We start from the raw sequence: 18,128 nt of genomic DNA on the forward strand, positions 1-18,128 counted from the left end.
GAATCTGCCACAACTTCGCCACAGAGGGACAATAGGTTTGGAGCCCATCTTTTTAACATAATTTTTGGCCATTTTAAAGATAAGGGGAACAAGAGGCAGTAAATGATGCCATAGGTCGGAGTCAATCTTTGGTCATTGCAGGACCTTCAGCCGATATTCATGGGTTGCCTTCTTAGTCCAGGTGAGCTACTAGGGTGCCTCTGATTTTTTTTTAATTTAGTTGATACGTTAATATTAACTCCACCACTTATGTATTTATGTGATACAGTGGTTTCTTCTCACCCAGCTGGGATGGGATCCATCCACTGTAAAAGATAGGGATATGGTGATGTGGACTAATGTGTGGAAGCCTTGAGTTTCGATTTGGCCATTTTTTTGAAATTAGCGAAGGATGGATCCGCGTGTTGAGAACTCGAGGACTCAACAGATACTGACATAATCACATGGTGACCCCTTCTCTACCTTACTTGACCGTCTACTTTACTGTAAATGGAACGGTCATTCGCAAAGTTAACATCATGCTTAATTCAAAAACAACATAATTTTTGACAACATCAAGTTCCTGGGCGTCCACATTACATCTGACCTGACCTCACCTAATAAAGAAGGCTCAACCAAGACTCTTCTCCCCTCAGCTCCTGGCAAACTTCTACAGAGCCTCAACAGAAGCCATCCTCTGTCTCAGTGCAACACTGGTACGGCCACTGATTTAGCCTGGGTGGTGAAAACAGCACAGGGGATTGTGGGAAGTCCTCTTCCAGACCTAGACTCAATATATGCGGGCCGGGTCCAGAGGAAGGCCCGACATATCGCCACCGATTCTGTCCATCTGGGAAATGGACTGTTTATTCCGCTTCTCTCAGGGAAATGGTACAGAAACACAACTCTAACTTCCAGACTGAAAAACTCTTTTTATCCCAGAGCTGTCCAATCCATCCCCCCCTGCACACACACCGGACACACTGCATCTGTTTGTGTTTATTTTTTGTCTTTTTTCATTGTTTTGTGTCTTTCGGTGGTCGATTTCAGTCACTTCCTGATGGTTTTGTGCCTCTTTGTAGTTGTTTATGTCTGTTTTTGGTTGCTGTATTTGTCTTTGCTGTTGTTTTGCTTCTTTTTGCATTGATTTTGCATCTGTTCATCTCAATTTTTAGTCTGTTTTCAGCAGTTTTAATCTCTTCCTGGACATTTTGTGTGTCTTTGTAGATGTTTGTTAGTCTTTTCTGTTGTTTTGTTTCTATTTGCATTAGTTTTGCATCTGTTTGTGTTCATTTTGTGTCTATTTTCATCAGTTTTGAACTCATTCACAGTATGTGTAATAAGGAACTGAGCCTTGCACTGGACTGCGCTTTACCATCCATCTCACTGCTCATTTTGCACTGATTCTGTTTGCATATTTATATCCTATGAGTTTTTTAAAATTTTATTTGCATATAGTGTGCCTTTTTCTATTTTTTTATCGATAGCTGGGAGTCACCAAACAAAATTTTGCCATGTGAAAATATATTGACAATAAAGATTCTTGATTCTAATTCTTGATTCTTGGAAAAGTCTTAAAGGTAGCGACTGACACAATCAACCTATCAGGATCATCATTACCAAGGAAACAAATTAGGTGAGAAGTATTGCCATTTTCTCAAAGACTTCTGTAGAATCGGACATCTTTATACAGCCAGAGCAGTCGCCCCCTGCTGGCCATTGAAAAGGCATTTCTGCGTTGGTTTCACTTTTCAGATATGGAGGATACATTCATCTTTGATATTAAGTTTCTGCTCCAGCTCCCCACAACCCTTCAGAGGATAAAGAGAGTGTGTTTTATGGATGAATGGATGTCTTTTATCACTGTTAACTCCTATCCTTCAGTTTATAGTCCAAGAAAAGAAGAAGAAGTGAAGTACATCTTTAACTTTTACATGGACAAAGACCGACTCATGTCTTTCAGTAACTCAATCAAAACGCTCGTCCACCAATAATCACTTTACCACAAAAGGTCATTTTTAATAAAAGGAGTTTTTAGTTTGTTAGAGACCACGCGTGCTGCTTGGTAACCTTTTGTCATGACGGTAACTATAGGAGCTCTGTGGTATATGCCAAAAAGTTATTCCTGCTTAAAAAATGTTTAACATTTTGGGAAATGGGCTCATAAATGCTTATTCACTGCATTTTCTTTTTCTTCTTTTTACCACAGTTGTGAAGACACTCACTGGCATACAATGTGTTTTCAGAGTTGGGCTAGTGTGATGAGATGGTTGGTATTATTCATGATGTCATCAATGAGGCTTGGGAAGAAAAAAGCAGCTGTTTGGACCCATTTTGCGACCAGTATGATGCTGTAGAGAAACGAGTGAGTGTTTCATGCTGTAAGGCTTTAAAATACTACCAATCTCAACAGATATCTCAAGATACACCTGGACAAAGAAACTGCAGCAACAAAAGATGGTATAAGCTGTATGCAGCCGGTTGAATAAAGGCTACAGTTCTGAAGGGCAGTCACTCATGTATGACATTTTTCTTGAATAATACTCTTTGTTTTGTGTAGTTTTTCACTTCCTTGCAGCGAGAAAGGGGTATGAGAAACCTTTGTGCTGTTTGCCTCACTGTGTCAAAGCAACATTTTTGGATATTATTTTTCCAGGAATTCAGGTTTTTCCAAGTATTTTTAGTTTGGATTTTGCTGTATTGAGTTGCGGAAGACACACGCTCACTGCAAGCCTTGGATTATTTCATTTTTTACATTTAATGTGATTTTTTTTGCTTTGTTTTGCTCTGAGTATTTTTAACCTCTTGTCATATACTTTCAAAAAGGTGCAACAGTACATTCAAATGCACTGAAATGCATCTCTTCTGAAAGCAGTCTTTAAAAAACAGTCTTTAAGGTGGCCATCATAACACTTAAAGTCTTCTATCTGTAGCTGGAGGTGTAAAAAAGGCCCGAATCTATGGCAGTGGTGTTGCTTTGATTTTCGCCAATATTTGTGTTTTTGTTCAGTTATGCTGCTTAACCACACCAGTATAACACCAGTAAGGATGCCCTCAATGGTAGCCCACCACAGAGTGACCAGGGTTTCTGTTGAAATTCCACAATTTTTAGGGAATTGCGGAAGGTAAAGTCTTTATTGTGCCTTCTTAGCGGCAAAACTAATGCCGCTTTTCCACTAGCATCTACTTGCCTCGACTCTACTGGGTTTGTGAGGTTTTCCATTAGGACGTAGAACCTGGTACCAGCTACTATTCTAGTACCTACAAGGCCGGGGTTCCAAGCGAGTTGAGTCGAGCTGACAATGTGATCTCTACAGAGTGCAGGCCACTGATTGGACAGGGAGTGACGACACATGAGACCTGTACTGTGGGTGAATGAAGAGGTCGAGACTTTTCTGTCTTTGGTGGCGGACCAAAGAATACAGAGGGAGCTGGACGGTGCGACTCACAACAAAAAGTTTATCAGGAGGTCTCCGAGCGGATGGTCGCTCACGGATACAGCAAGACAATGAAGCAGTGTTGGGAAAAGCTGAAAAAGCTCAAAAACGACTATCGGTACATCAAGGACTGCAACGGCCAGAGTGGGTCAAACCGGAGGTGTTGGAACTGTTTTAGCCAAATGGACGCCATTTACGGGCACCGACCGGCGAGCAACGGGAGGGAGATTGGCCTCGACTCCACCGCTGCATTATTCCAGACCACGTTCGAGGACGGTGAGTGTTTTGTGACTCCACCCACGAGGAGGTGGTATGACATTGTCATGGAAAACGACCTAAACTGAGTCGAGTCGAGTAGGTGCTCGTGGAAAAGCGCCGCAAATGCCCGAGAATCTCACAACCAAGTGAACAGTTTTGAACTTCATAAAATTACCAATGACCTCCTTTCTTTTTTTAACATTCAGGGAGATGCTTTTGTTCTGGCACCATATAGATAGGTCCCTTACTTTCTTCCTAAAAGCACCTGCATTGTTGTTATTCATCAGTCAGTCACTGCAGTGTGATTTCACTATGCTGTTAATAATGCATTTGGCTACACTATCATATGTGAGCAGATAGTAGATTAATAACTAAAGGAACAACCTTGTGGTGTTATTATATTTATAATGATGGTAGATGAATAAATGGCATCTACATTCACTGCCTGTCAGAAGGTCATACAGCCATTTACACATGGACCAGAGTTCCCGAGCTTTAACAACAATTAAAATAATACCACATTACTAAAGACAGAACTGTATTCAACACAAACAACATCTTACAAAGGAGTTTTACACACAGCTAATACAGAAACTAATGTTTAAAGACTGAATTGGGAACTTTATGATGAATAAATGTATTTTTTCTCAGGTCAAACCCTTACAAAAAAGCTTTTTAAATCATGTAAGACTATACAATATACACAAAGTCTTCTGAAGCTAGAAGAAAACGAATAAAAATTAGACCAAAAATGTCTACAGTTCTCTGAACAATATGAGAGTTGAGGTTCACCAAATGTGACTAACCTCAGATGAATATTTCCTCAAAGGGCAGACTAAATGTAAATTACTGCCATAGTGAACAATAGTATGTTCTCTCTCTCTCTCTCTCTCTCTCTGTGTGTGCGTGTGTGTGTGTGTGTGTGTGTGCGTGTGTGCGTGTGTGTGTGTGTGTGTGTGTGTGTGTGTGTGTGTGTGTGTGTGTGTGTGTGAGGCTTCCTACATATCGTCAATGGAGGTTCTATGAACCGTGTCATGTAGAACAGCTGACCCTCTATTACTGCCCCACACCTCATTACTCCATCCATTTTCCTTCTCTAACTCTGCTTCTTTCACTGGATTTTACTGTCGGCATGACAAACTCTCAATAGTTATGCTTATTTTTACCCGTGACATATTTAGAGAGAAACTGTCAGCCACTCTACAAACTACAAATCTGTATTCTCTTTCTTTATCACAACACTAGTAAACACCCAGCAGAGAGTCGAGTATGAAGCAGTGTGTGAAATGAAACAGGACTAGCTTTTGCTGCCTGAGCCTGAACACTGGATCTGAACAATTTGAGACAAAGAACACCGAAAAATACAAACAACAAATAACTTTTTAAGCTGAAAATACATTTTTAAAAAAAGGTTGTTTCTACTAATATTACTCCGTAATTACTTTTTTAAAAAAAGGGCAAATGTGACGTATCTCAAGTTCTTCAAGGAAAATAAAACAAATAAAAGTTTTTAAGTTGATTATATATAAAAGATTGGTTGTTCTACTAATATTTCTACATAATATAAAAAGAAATGTGACATATCTCAGGCCCAAAAATGCTGAAAAACGAAAAAATTATAATAAAAAGAGCAGCAGTGGGTTTTAAGGGGTAAAACATGCTATGGTTTGTTCTATACCTTTGAATCACTGCTGCAACTGTGTTACAGCTCATTTTTAGTTGGTCACTCATCTGTCTGAAGTCTAACAATCAAATCCTTGGTTATACTTTCCATGCAGAGCCATGATGCAGACATGCTGAACGAAACAACCTGCAGGTCCAAAACTGACAAAGTTCTGTGTTCACAGGTTATTTTAAAACTATGTTCATGCAATTAGTTACCACAGGTGTGCTCCATTTGGTTTCTTTGAGCAAATATTTTCAGATTTGTGTGTTGCACTGAGTTTCTACAGCAGAGCATTTTATATACAATCTTTCTAAAGTATTTGTTTTAATTGTTTATAGGAGGTAAAACCTATTCATCAATTTAGAAATAATGCAATTACTAAGAGATAATACAAATTTGAATAAGTATACTTGCTTTTGTACAAAAAAAAACACATAAACTACTCAGATATGCACAAAAATCATAAAGCCCGAGTCCACACCAGGCATTTATTCAAATTCAAAGAATTAAATCTCTTTACATGTGAAGCCCTGCTGTGCCATTAAAAACACCTCTGGGCAGTGTTCGCCATTCCTTAATGCTCTGATCGGCAGCCTCCCGCAAAGCATGATGCATGAATCCATTTAAATTAACAAAGGAATGGGTTCCTTCTAATCTCACTGCACTTCATCGTTCGGCTGCCGCTTGGATGAGCAATATATCACTGCTCATACACGTGCACAAACACGCATGTACAAACAAACGCCCTTGAGCGCTTCACACCACAAGCCTCAGTATGCACTCTGCTCAGGAGGGGAGTACCTGGTAATTTGCAACCACTACATTATGGTGCACACACACACACACACACACACACACACACACACGCACACACACACAAACAAGATCAATTAGAGCCACTCCATGTACAGAGTGTTGGCTACACAGCTGAAATATGTGTTGTGTTGCAAAATCTCCGTCTGAACTTTCCACACATATCCACATGCACCTTTCTGCAGACAAACACAAAAACACACACATTTATGCATGTATTCATGTCTCCAGCTGAGAGGAACACCGCTGCAGCTTTGATGTGGCAGCAGGCGACGGCACAAAAGACGAGCAGGCTGATGAAAGTGGCCGGTCCCGTGAATTATTCCTCCGGTTGTCAACGTGCTCCACTACGACACGGAACACACACCAAGAGGGTACGAGGGTACGAGTAAATATACATGTCATTGCCGTGAAGCAATTATTAGGCAAAATTAGATCAGTAATTACAGGCTTGAAAATAAAGTGGGAGTTCTTTATTAGTAGAGCCACTTGCTATTCAACAAATAGAGGAGAGAGGCGCATTAATGAGGGAGGACAGCAGACAGATGGCAGGAACTACTGCAGAGAACTTCTCATTTAAGACCCCGGCTGAATAGGACGAGTGTTCGTCTCCGCCAAACACTAATACCAGCTAATAACTTAAATAGAGGGTAGTTAACCCTCGTGTCGTCCTGTGGGTCAAATTGACCCGTTTTAAAGTTTGAAAATGTGGAAAAAAATATATTTTCAAAGTGAAACTTCTGCTGTCCACATTTTCAAAATTTTTGGGAAATTTTTGAGCATTTTTTGGTGGAAAAAAATGTTTTAAAAAATTAATGAACCGTGGGAGTTTGGGGTGTTAGGGATTTAAATGTCATTATTGTGGTTTATATTAGTGTTCCAGTGTAATTAATGTTTGTGTTTTTATGATTTCGTCAGTCTAGTTAGTGTGGTTCAGTGTTATGTTGTCAGGACTGTGAGAGTGAAATGTGTTTGATCACTTCCTGTCACATATTACGTATGTAGTGTCGCTTTCCATGTGTGTCAAAATAAAAGCATCTGCCAATTGTAGAGCGCATTAAAGGCAAATATCCATTCTTCAGCACCGTACTTCAACGCAGCTCACCACTATAAGAAATATATAAAAATACCTATATACTGCAAAATCCTGCGATACAACGAAAAATCCAGTGAGACCGTGAAACACGACATGGCGACGGACCACTGTACTGAAATGTGAGAGAGTGAGTCACTGCATATGAAACATCAGTGCTGTTTGTAGCTCTTTTGTGATGGAGCCTCTTTTTGCAGGATCATTATACAGCTCAGGTGTTACGGCATCCTTTGGTTTTCTTCAAACACTCATCCAAAGAACAAAAATCGATCAAAGCTGACACAGATTCTACCTTCATCAGTCAAGAAGCATTGCTGTCCTTAGAACAGATTCTATGTCTTGTGGACTTGCTTTGCAAAAAAATTTATTTCCTTACAAGTCTATTAATTACAGCTTTGAACTTTTAAGACTTCATCCTAGAAATATTCATTTAACTATTTTAATTCCAAGCACTGTCTAACAAAGAATCCAGATAAACTGTTGCACTGTTTCTAAAACAAGATCTTTCTTTTGAATTTTTAGAATGCAATTTCTTACAAAACTATGAGAGGAAAAAAGGAAGAGGACAGCCTCCATTGTGTTGGGATGCTGGCGACTCCACTTAGCTTAATTCCACGCAGTGAAAAATCAGTTTTTGTAACTATTGCTGAACCTACTTTTGCATGTGGGTCTGTCTGGTAGGCAGTTGTGACATCTTTTTGTCGTCTTTGTTAGATTTTATCGATGTTGATGTCCTGATTTTCAAGGCCACTCTCTTTGCTGCATAAAATTATTTCAGAATCTTTGTCACATTGTGAAGCAGTTGTTAAATTTCAGTTTCACATGAGAAAATTAGAATGTTTTTTGGATTTCTGAATCTGCATACATGCCAATTATTCAACTTAACATCATCTCTGTACTTGTCTGGTCTTTAATTTGAGCCTGGCTTCCTCAGCCACACCTCACTGAGTATTTATGTGTGATTCAAACAGAAAGAAATAAAAAAGAGGCCGACTGCCACACTCCAGACGAACCACGAACACACCTCCGGCTAATAATATTAATGATCCACTCATGAGAGTGTATTACTCATTCAGCCATTAAAGCAACTCTCAAATCCCCTGTGGAGAAGTCACACACAATACCAAAGCATCGTAACCGAACGGAATCTAAAAAACATTCGGATCACATCTACAGTATAAACTAATGAGCAATATTTACAAAATGTCAGAGAGTCAGATGTAATTTATCACACCTGCCACAATGCTGGAGTCAGGTGTCTACAGCAAGGGTGTCAAACATGCGGCCCACGGGCCAAAAGCGGCCCTCCAGAGGGTCCAATCCGGCCCTCAAATGTTAAAATCCCAGAGAAGACATTAACTGCAGATTGTAAATTAGTAAAACTATAAATTCAAAATAATTTCTAGACCATGACAAGTTGTTTTGATCATAAAGTAAAAAACTAGATTGTTCATTGTTCTTCTGTCATTTTGCGTCTCATTTATGTAATATTTTGCCTTGTTTGCCTTTTTTGTCGTTTGTCTCATGTTTTGTTTCTCATTTTTGTTGTTGTGCGTTTCCTTTTGTCTCGCTTGTGCTTTTTGTCTTATTTTTGTCATTTTGTGTTTTTGCTTTTTTCATCGTTCCATGTAACATTTTTGTCATTTTGTTTCACACTTTTGTCATTTTTTTTGTCTCATTTGTGTCATTTGTCCAATTTTTTGTCGCTTTGTAACGTTTTTTTCCATTTTTTTTGTCGCTATTTTGTTTTGTTCCGTGTCTTTTGTCACTTTGTGCCTCATTTTTGCAATATTTTTTGGTCTTGATTTTGTAGTTTATAGTGTTTTTTAAACTACAATACTATATCATTCACTTCCAGATAGCTGTGACTAAATGTTGTGTTCCTTTGGAGACACTGATCTGGAAATTGTAATGTGGAAATGATAACCTGAGGCTTAATGTTGTTGAAACTGAACTTATTTTTCTTGACAAATTTCAGTTTGTTCATAATGTTTTGTAAAAAGATAGTTCCTGAAATGTGAACATTTTCAGAAAGCACAATTTTGCACTAAAATAAAGGAAAAATTTAAAGTTGTGGTTATTTATAGGTTATTATGTTGTGATTTTACTGGTCCGGTTCACTGGAGATCAAATTGGGCTGAATGGGAAACCTGAACTTGAATGAGTTTGACTCCCCTCAGGCCTTGTCCACTGGTAGCCGGGTATCTCACAAAACGAAGATATTTTTCTAAGATTCGGCCTATCATCCACACGAAAACGCAGATTTACGTCATCAAAAACGATTCTTTTTAAAAACTCCGACCAAAGTGAAGATTTGCGAATTCTCCGTTTTATGCGTCTGCATGTGGACATCAGTAACCGGGGTTTTGCGTTTCGAAACGTCACCGCCTGCGACAAAATATGTTCTTACGTCACATATGCGACCTGTGTTTACATTCGGTAACAATATGGATGCTCTCACAAGGTTTTGGACGCTGTTTCTTGTACAGGCGCTTTTTACTTGCTTGTTTTTACAAGCCCAGATACTGCTCCACATTCAACAACACAGGCGAAGGACGACGTTAAGGACGGTTATTCTCCACCACCTTGCTAGGATTTGGGGAACTACTGCCACCTAGAGGTCTGGCATGCTTATGAATGTGCTGAAAAACGCACTTATGCGGTTAGGTGTGGATGAAGTTTTTTTCTAAAAACGAGGTGGTGTGTACGTAAGTTTTTTTCTAGACGGAGGGGACAGGCTATTCGGTTTTACAAAAACCCTGCTACGTGTGGACAAGGCCTCAGTTAGACAAATCCCTGCACTAACAACAAACTGCTCTAATGTACTTTTCACAACCTTTCTGTTGTCTCTACACAACTTCATGTTTCCAGAGAAAGCTTATCCTCTCGTCTCCTCCTCCAAAGCGCTGCATTAGCCGGGACAGTAAGGCGGCGCCGCCTCGCCAGGGACAACACAGAGCGTTCTCTCGCCTCCAGGGGAGACGGCAAAGGGCACGGGAAAAATAGTTTGAGTGATGGCTCCGTCTAGCTGACTAATGAACAGTTCAGCCCAGGTCAATCCATTACAACCAAAAGCATTTAATTATTAATTACGGCCAATCTATAGGCAGTTAAGGACAAGTGACATTGTATGTTTAATGTGCGTTATAGCCGGTGATGGAGGCATGTGAGGAGGAGGAGGGCGGGTTGAGGCTGCAAAGTTGTTGAGGCATTTTGGATATTAGTGTACGTCAGCAAAGAGCTGAGGAGAAAAGAGAGAGAGGAGGGGAAGGTTTCTGCTCATGATGAAATGTAGGCGGTGAGAACGACACAGCAGCATGTCAGTGTACTAAAACATAAAAAAGGCTAGAGTCAGGTTGGGTTGCACTGTGTGTTAGCCTGGTTTTAGAAACATTTCAACTGATTTACTGTGTGCTCAGGGAAGAAAAAAAGAGGACATTTGAGAATCATACATGAGCAACGGGAAAAAGTTAATAAACACCAGGTACATATAATCCTGTAATGTGCGATAAGATAAGATAAGATAAGATACAATAAGATATGATAAGATAAGATAAAGGTTAGTGAAATATACACAATTACACAGAGGTTAGTAATAAAATAGAAATAATAATAAGTATTTCTGTCAAGTATCTTAAGTGTGTAAAGTGTCTACAAAAATAAGAATTAAAATAAATAAGAAAAATAAAATAACACGAATAAACTGTAAACTGTATACTAAAACTAATAACAAGAAAGATGAACAGAAAACTACTTAACTGACGTAAGAGTAAAAAGATTTATTGCACATATTTTATAGAATGACATCTGTCTAAGTTTAGGTAATTTATTTAACCCTTGCGTCGTCCTGCGGATCAAAATTGACCTGTTTTAAAGTTTGAAAATGTGGAAAAAAAAAACATTTTCACAGTGAAACTTCTGATGTTCACATTTTCAACATTTTTGGGAAATCTTTGAACATTTTTTGATGGAAAAAAAGAAATGTTAAAAATGTTTCTTAAGAACATTCACACAAAAAAAATCAACCAAATTCGGATTTTGGATTTTGGTTGATTTTTTTGTGAATGTTCTTAAAGAAAATATTAGAGGTTTTACTGATATATATGGAATCACTATAGATATTTTTAGGATTATTTTGGAAGATTTTTTTTGGAACCTTACTCATTTTTGGAAAATATTTGCAAGAATTTTCTTGCCAAATTTGGGGGATTTTTTTAAAAAAATAAAACTTTTAAGGGAAACGTGTAAGGAACTTTCTTCCTGAAGGTTTTGCAAATGTTCAGAAATTTGGGGAACTTTTGCTGAATTTTTGGATTTTTTTCAGACAAGGAAACAATATTTTCGGTGCCCGTAAATAAAGACAACAGGAGGGTTAAGTGCAGAACTGCAAAATCACTGCAAAGTAGAAGGAAATGAATTAAACACTTCCATCCATCCATTATCTATACACCTCTTAATCCTCACTAGGGTCATGGGGGGGCTGGAGTCTATCCCAGCTGACTCAGGTGAAGGCAGGGGACACCCTAGACAGGTCACCAGTCTGTCACAGGGCCACATACAAAGACAAACAAGCACTCTCACATTCACACCTACGGGCAATTTAGAATGATCAGTTAACCTCAGCATATTTTTGGACTGTGGGAGGAAGCCGGAGTACCCGGAGAAAACCCACACATGCACAGGGAGAACATGCAAACTCCATGCAGAAAGATCCCGGGAAAGCCGGGACGTGAACCAGGGACCTTCTTGCTGCAAGGCGAAAGTGCTAACCACTACACCACTGTGCAGCCCTGAATTAAAGACTTACAAAACTAAAAAACGGACACACATTTTCACACAGTGGCTAGATCTATAGGTTATTATGTATGCCAACTTTCTTGTGTGTTGATATTTAGTTCATTCCTCTCCTTTTATATGCTTTATATGTCATGCATTTATTATACGATCAAATGAAGCTGCTACTCGCTGTGGTCTACAGTGCACATGTAACATCATCAGTCTCTTAGTGTTACCACTTCTTCTACAAAAACAAACAACCAGTGCAGTAAGGAGAGAAATCCTGGTTAAACATTGTCTTGTCTGCTTTGCTACTGGCTCAGTAATACCCAGAATTCAGAGCTGTGTTTGTGTTTGTGTCACTCATGACAGGTCCAACCTCTACAGTAATGTGCGTGTGCATATGTGTGTTGCCTCAGGCGGTTGCGTAGGGTGAAGGGTTGAGTGAATGGGGAGCAAAGCCGCCTGAGTGGTTTGCTTCATTAGGAAACAAAATATAAGCTTTCCGGGCCATTAGGACTGACTTTAGATGCAAAAGCACATAAGACGACGACTCACCTCATCAACGATGCATTGCAGTAACTGGAGAGGCTGAAAGAGGAGAGGCACGGGGAGATGAAGAGAAAAAAAACACTTCAGCCTACACAGAATTTCTAGGCAATAGGGAAAATCAATAGTGTGGTAAAAAAAAAAAAACATCTACCTAGATTAATCAAATGCAGCGAGCTCAGGCAAAGCCACTCTTCAGCTCCTGAATGTTTTTATTATTCCATAATGGCACCTAATGTAACACCAGCAGTTTAAGCATGATCTAATATTTTACCGCAGAAATGCAATTTGAGTGTTTTTTTTTTTTTCAAATGAGAGAGTCAACCAAGAGTAACAAACTATAGAGTGGGAGACCTCTAGCTTTTGCTCCTCCTATTCCACTGCAATAAAACTTACCATTAAAGATCCTTGGTTCTTCGGAATCTGTAGGGCAAGACAGAAAAGAAGAGACGAGGCAATATGTAATTAGCGTGTCATAATCAAGACGATGCACTTGGACACATTATGATCACGAGGAGAAAATTATTGTTTTCCTGTTGGCAATTTGTGAGTATGTGTTAACACCATTTACATAATGAAAACACACAAATGTTAATGGCCTCGCGCTCATTTGTGGAGAAACGGGGGTAAAAGATCCAGTAATGCTAATTTTCAGAGCAGCATTTTATTCCTGCCCTCCAGGTTGTCTAGATGTGGCGGGTAGTAGAAGAACCGTTACAAAAACAGTATCGAGGAAGCTTCGTGCTCAGTGTGTCTGATTCACAGGTGCAACAGGGATATTAGGACATGGGAAGCTACCTAAACACATAAAGACAACAGGGGAATAGCTGTCAGTTTTTGGAATACGCAAAAAGGGCAGAAGTAAATCAGATCCAGATCACAGAGTGTCTACAAAGGAACACAACATGTAGTCACAGCTATCTGGAACTGAATGATGTAGTATTTTAGGTTATGCTCAAAATGACCAAAGTCAGACAAAAAAAGACAAAAAAAACCCAACAAAAACAAGCCAAAATATTACAAAAGTGAGACACAAAATATAACAAAAATGAGACAACAAAAAATGAGACAAACGACACGAAACAAAAAAAAGACAAAAAATTAGACAAAAAAAGTTTCAAAGCAACAAAAAAATGGACAACACAAGTGAGACAAAAAAAACACAAAACAACACAACAGTGAATAAAGCAAAACACAAAATGACAAAAATAAGACAAAAAACACAAGCGAGACAAAAAGGAAACACAAAACGACAAACACGAGAGAAATGACAAAAGTCAGACAAAAACATGACAGAAAACAACAAAAACAAGACATAATATTACAAAAACGACAAAAGAACAATGAACAATCTAGTGTTTTACTTTATGATCAAAACAACTTGTCATGGTCTAGAAATGATTTTAAATTTATAGTTTTACTAATTTACAATCTGCAGTTAATGTCTTCTCTGGAATTTTGATACTTTGAGGACCGGATTGGACCCTCTGGAGGGCTGATTTTGGCCCACGGGTCACATGTTGAACACCCCTGCTCTATTGTTTCAATCAAGACACGTGAAGGAGCTGTGTTCTTAAAAATAATTTTCATCTGGAAGCCTCGTCTTAAAATATACAAAGCTGCAGTGAATCGACAGAAAGCATCTAGTTCTTCTATTTTAAACCCCAGAGCTGCTTCCATCAGGTCGGCCTGTTTTTAATTTCCAAAAACCTAAACGTATAACTTCATCACGACAACTAAATCATACAAAGCTGGAAACCTCGGCTCAGCTAAACGTCTAATAATGTTTGGTAAATAAATCGCTCATTTCTCCGGCTCTTTTGACAGTGCATTAGAACACTTATTGATTCACTCAATTAAATACAGGTTTTCACACTCTGTAAATACCAAGAGACTCCTAAACTGCCTCTATATCCAGTTTTGCCTGATTCAGACACATTAAAGGCAACTATGGAAAACTAATTTGTTCAGAAATAATTACTAGAACAAAATTGCATGCTGCTCTAGGGGCTGAAAATGGATAGTGGGAGACTAACTTATTCAAGCATAACTGAACACTTATTCTTCTTGTACTGGGTAGCTTGACCACATATCAGAAAGATTTAATAATCCTTCCTCATCTTTACCCCTCTTAACTGAGCCTCTCATTGCTGTATGCTGATTACCTGATAGATACATCATTGTCTATGTGTTCATCCTGAGGGTAAGCATTGTTTAACCCTCCTGTTGTCCTCATTTATGGCCACCAAAAATATTGTTTCCTTGTCTGAAAAAAAAAAAAATTCAGCAAAAAAATTCCCCAAATTTCTGAAAATCTGCAAAACCTTTAGGAAGAAAATTCCAATAATTCCTGAAAAGTTTCCCTTAGTTAGTCCCTAAGTTTTATTTTTAAAAAACCCCCCAAATTTGGCAAAAAAATGGGGGGTTTTTTAAAAATAAAATTTGGCAAAAAAAATTCTTGTAAATATTTTCAACAAATGAGTAAAAATCTTGCCAAAAAATCCCAAAAATATCTAAAGTGATTCCATATATATCAGTAAAACTTAATATTTATTTTTTGTGAATGTGCTTAAGAAACATTTTTAACATTTCTTTTTTTCCACCAAAAAATTTTCTAAGATTTCCCCAAAATGTTGAAAATGTGGACATCAGAAGTTTCACTGTGAAAATAGATTTTTTTTTTCCACATTTTCAAATTTTAAACCGGGTCAGTTTTGACCTACAGGACGACACAAGGGTTAATGGAATATTTAAGGCGAAAGAAACGTTTTCCGACAAGGCATTTCTTCGGACACCCATTTCAAGAAGCACATGCTCTGAGTATATAAATAAGAAAATGTATTATTTTTAAGATCTCAAATGATTTTTGTTCCTTTCAAAAGCAACTCAATAAGCAATTCCAAGAGATCAGATGGCAGTTTGCCTCCTTAAAAAATTCAAAGCTGCTTCTTCAAGGGCAGAAATCAGAAAACTCAACAGGTCTCCCCTTTTTGATAACCTCCTCCCCTGCATGTTTCAAAGGTGTGATTATGGGTAAGTTCAGCCCCGCAACGTCTCCATGGAGATGCAACTACTACAAGCAGGGAAAATGGAGAGAGGTCCTCATCTCTGTTCTCTCCTTTCTTGTCGGGTCAACAACAAGCAAACCTGAAATTACAGGCTGTTAAAAATCAATCGCAGCTTCTCTCTGATCTCCTTCAAGCTGACAACCTTTAATACTCCTCAGATGCAAGAATACCACTCAAATTAGACTCACCAAGTGGTAAATTTAGATTTGCACCGCCTTATTGATTCTATCGAGGCTAAATATTAAACCTTTAAAAGACAAACGACAAAATTCAGACAAAACAAAGACAAAAACAACAAATACAAGACGAAATATTACAAAAATGAGATACAAAATATTACAAAAATGAGAAACAACAAAAAAATGAGACAAAAAAATTTGACAAAAAAGTTTCAAAGCAACAAAAACATATGGAGCACACAAGAAAAACACAACATGACAAAAATAAGACAAAAAACACAAGTGAGACAAAAAGAAAACACAATGACAAAAACACCAGACAAATGACAAAATTCTGATTAAAAAAAGACAAACAAATACAAGATGAAATACTGGAAAAATGAGACACAAAGCAACAAAAACGAGAAACATGACAAAAAAATGAGAGATGATCGGAAACAAAACAAAAAAAAGAGACGAAAAAATTGACAAAAAGTTACAAAGTGACAAAAAATGGACAAACAACAAAAATTAGACAAAAAAATGACAAGTGAGAAACAAAATGACGAAAAAACAACAAGTGAGATATAAAAAAACACAAAACGACAAAACAACAAATAAAGCAAAACACAAAATGACAAAAATAAGACAAAAAACACAAGCGAAACAAAAAGAAAACACAAAATGACAAAAACGAGAAACAAAATGACAAAAACATGAGACAAACGGCAAAAGTCAGACTGAAAAAAAAGACAAACAACAAATACAAGATGAAATATTGGAAAAACGACACAAAACTACAAAAACGAGAAACAAAATGACAAAAAATGAGACAGATGGCAGGAAACAAAACAAAAAAAAGAAGCAAAAAAATTGACAAAAACTTACAAAGTGACATAAAAATGGACAAACGACAAGAATTAGACAAAAAAATGACAAAAGCAAGAGACAAAATGACACGTGAGACAAAGAGTGCACCACCTTATTGATTCTATGGAGCCTAAATATTCCACCTTTAGAAGATGCTGTCCTTCATCAGCTGCATGTGGAAGCCAGACGTAAGGTTTTGTGCATTATTCAGAACGTTCAGGGGACAATGATTAGCATGATAATAAATGGTGACAGACGTAGTGCAGCTTTACATACTTAAGATTGACAAGGAAGAGCCAAAATTTTATTTATGTGACTTGTAAAGTGATCTGAAGCCTAACAGTGAAGTCTAATCCGGTGAAATAAAGTGTTAACTGTTTACAAAGTGTGCAGGAGTTGCTGTTGGCTGCTGAAAAATTACAGAAAACATTGTTTATGCGTTCAGTACACACTAGCAACAGATACCAGTTCCTTTCCGTTTCATCTGAGAGGGAAAAACAAAGTACCAAAGGGAAATCATCTACACCGTTTGATAGATGCAGTGATGTGTAATGGAAGTTCTGACACGGTGTTTCATCCAGAAATTCATTCAAATCTGAGAGAATATGACAAAACGAAGAGAAACAAAAACAACCATAGACCAACCAAAAAGACAACAAATCAATCAGGAACAATAGCGCTGGCGGCTGTATACACATCACATCAGGTCTGGTGTCTTCAAAGACTTTCAGAGCGAGCCGTGCAAAACTCCATTAACTCCTGACAAAGAATGCAAATGAATCCCGACATGTGGTGAAGTGGAATTAAAGAGACCATCTCTAATCATGAGAAACACGAGGTGATGACTCCACTGTGAGTCACACACAAAAAAGGATGACAGAGAGAGAATGTACCAAGTAAACAAAAATAAAAGCAAGCGGAAAGCAAACACACTTCATCAGCATTTCAAAGTGTGAACAACACACGGCTAAAACTGCAAAAATTTCACCAACTTTAGCAACTCATCCTGTGTCTTCTACCGATCTACAGGACAAATCCAGATGCCACACATTCCCGCACTGCAAAAACTCTAAATCTTACCAAGTCTATTTGTCTTATTTTTAGTCACAATGTCTCATCCCACTTGATTCAAGATAAATTCACTTAACAAGAGACATTTCAGCAGATGGAGGGACTTGTTTTAAGACAATGCATCTTAAATATCTTGTTAAGTCTAACAATCTTGAAATTATCTTGTTTTGAGTTGTGTTTTACAAGAAAACTCAAAATAAGTTTAACCCTTGTGTCGTCCTGGGAGTCAAAATTGACCCAGTTTAAAGTTTGAAAATGTGGGGAAAAAAATATTTTCACAGTAAAACTTCTGATGTCCACATTTTCAACATTTTTGGGAAATCTTTGAACATTTTGTGGTGGAAAAAAAGAAATGCTAAAAGTGTTTCTTAAGAAAATTCACATTTTCAA

The 18,128-nt window shown here is 37.9% G+C and overlaps 1 protein-coding gene across 1 annotated transcript in view; it reads right to left on the reverse strand.

The window, feature by feature from the left end:
• The window catches only part of map2k5 (mitogen-activated protein kinase kinase 5), an 86,335-nt gene that overhangs the window by 21,916 nt on the left and 46,291 nt on the right, over positions 1 to 18,128 (reverse strand). Inside the window, exons 18-19 of the mRNA XM_055011010.1 lie at positions 12,968 to 12,994; positions 12,581 to 12,613 (exon numbers count right to left, since the gene is read on the reverse strand). Of these exons, the coding sequence (XP_054866985.1) occupies positions 12,581 to 12,613; positions 12,968 to 12,994 (60 nt within the window). The remainder of the gene's footprint in view (positions 1 to 12,580; positions 12,614 to 12,967; positions 12,995 to 18,128) is intronic.

Source organism: Amphiprion ocellaris, chromosome 1 (genome assembly GCF_022539595.1).
Source record: "Amphiprion ocellaris isolate individual 3 ecotype Okinawa chromosome 1, ASM2253959v1, whole genome shotgun sequence".
Classification (NCBI taxonomy): Eukaryota; Metazoa; Chordata; class Actinopteri; family Pomacentridae; genus Amphiprion; species Amphiprion ocellaris.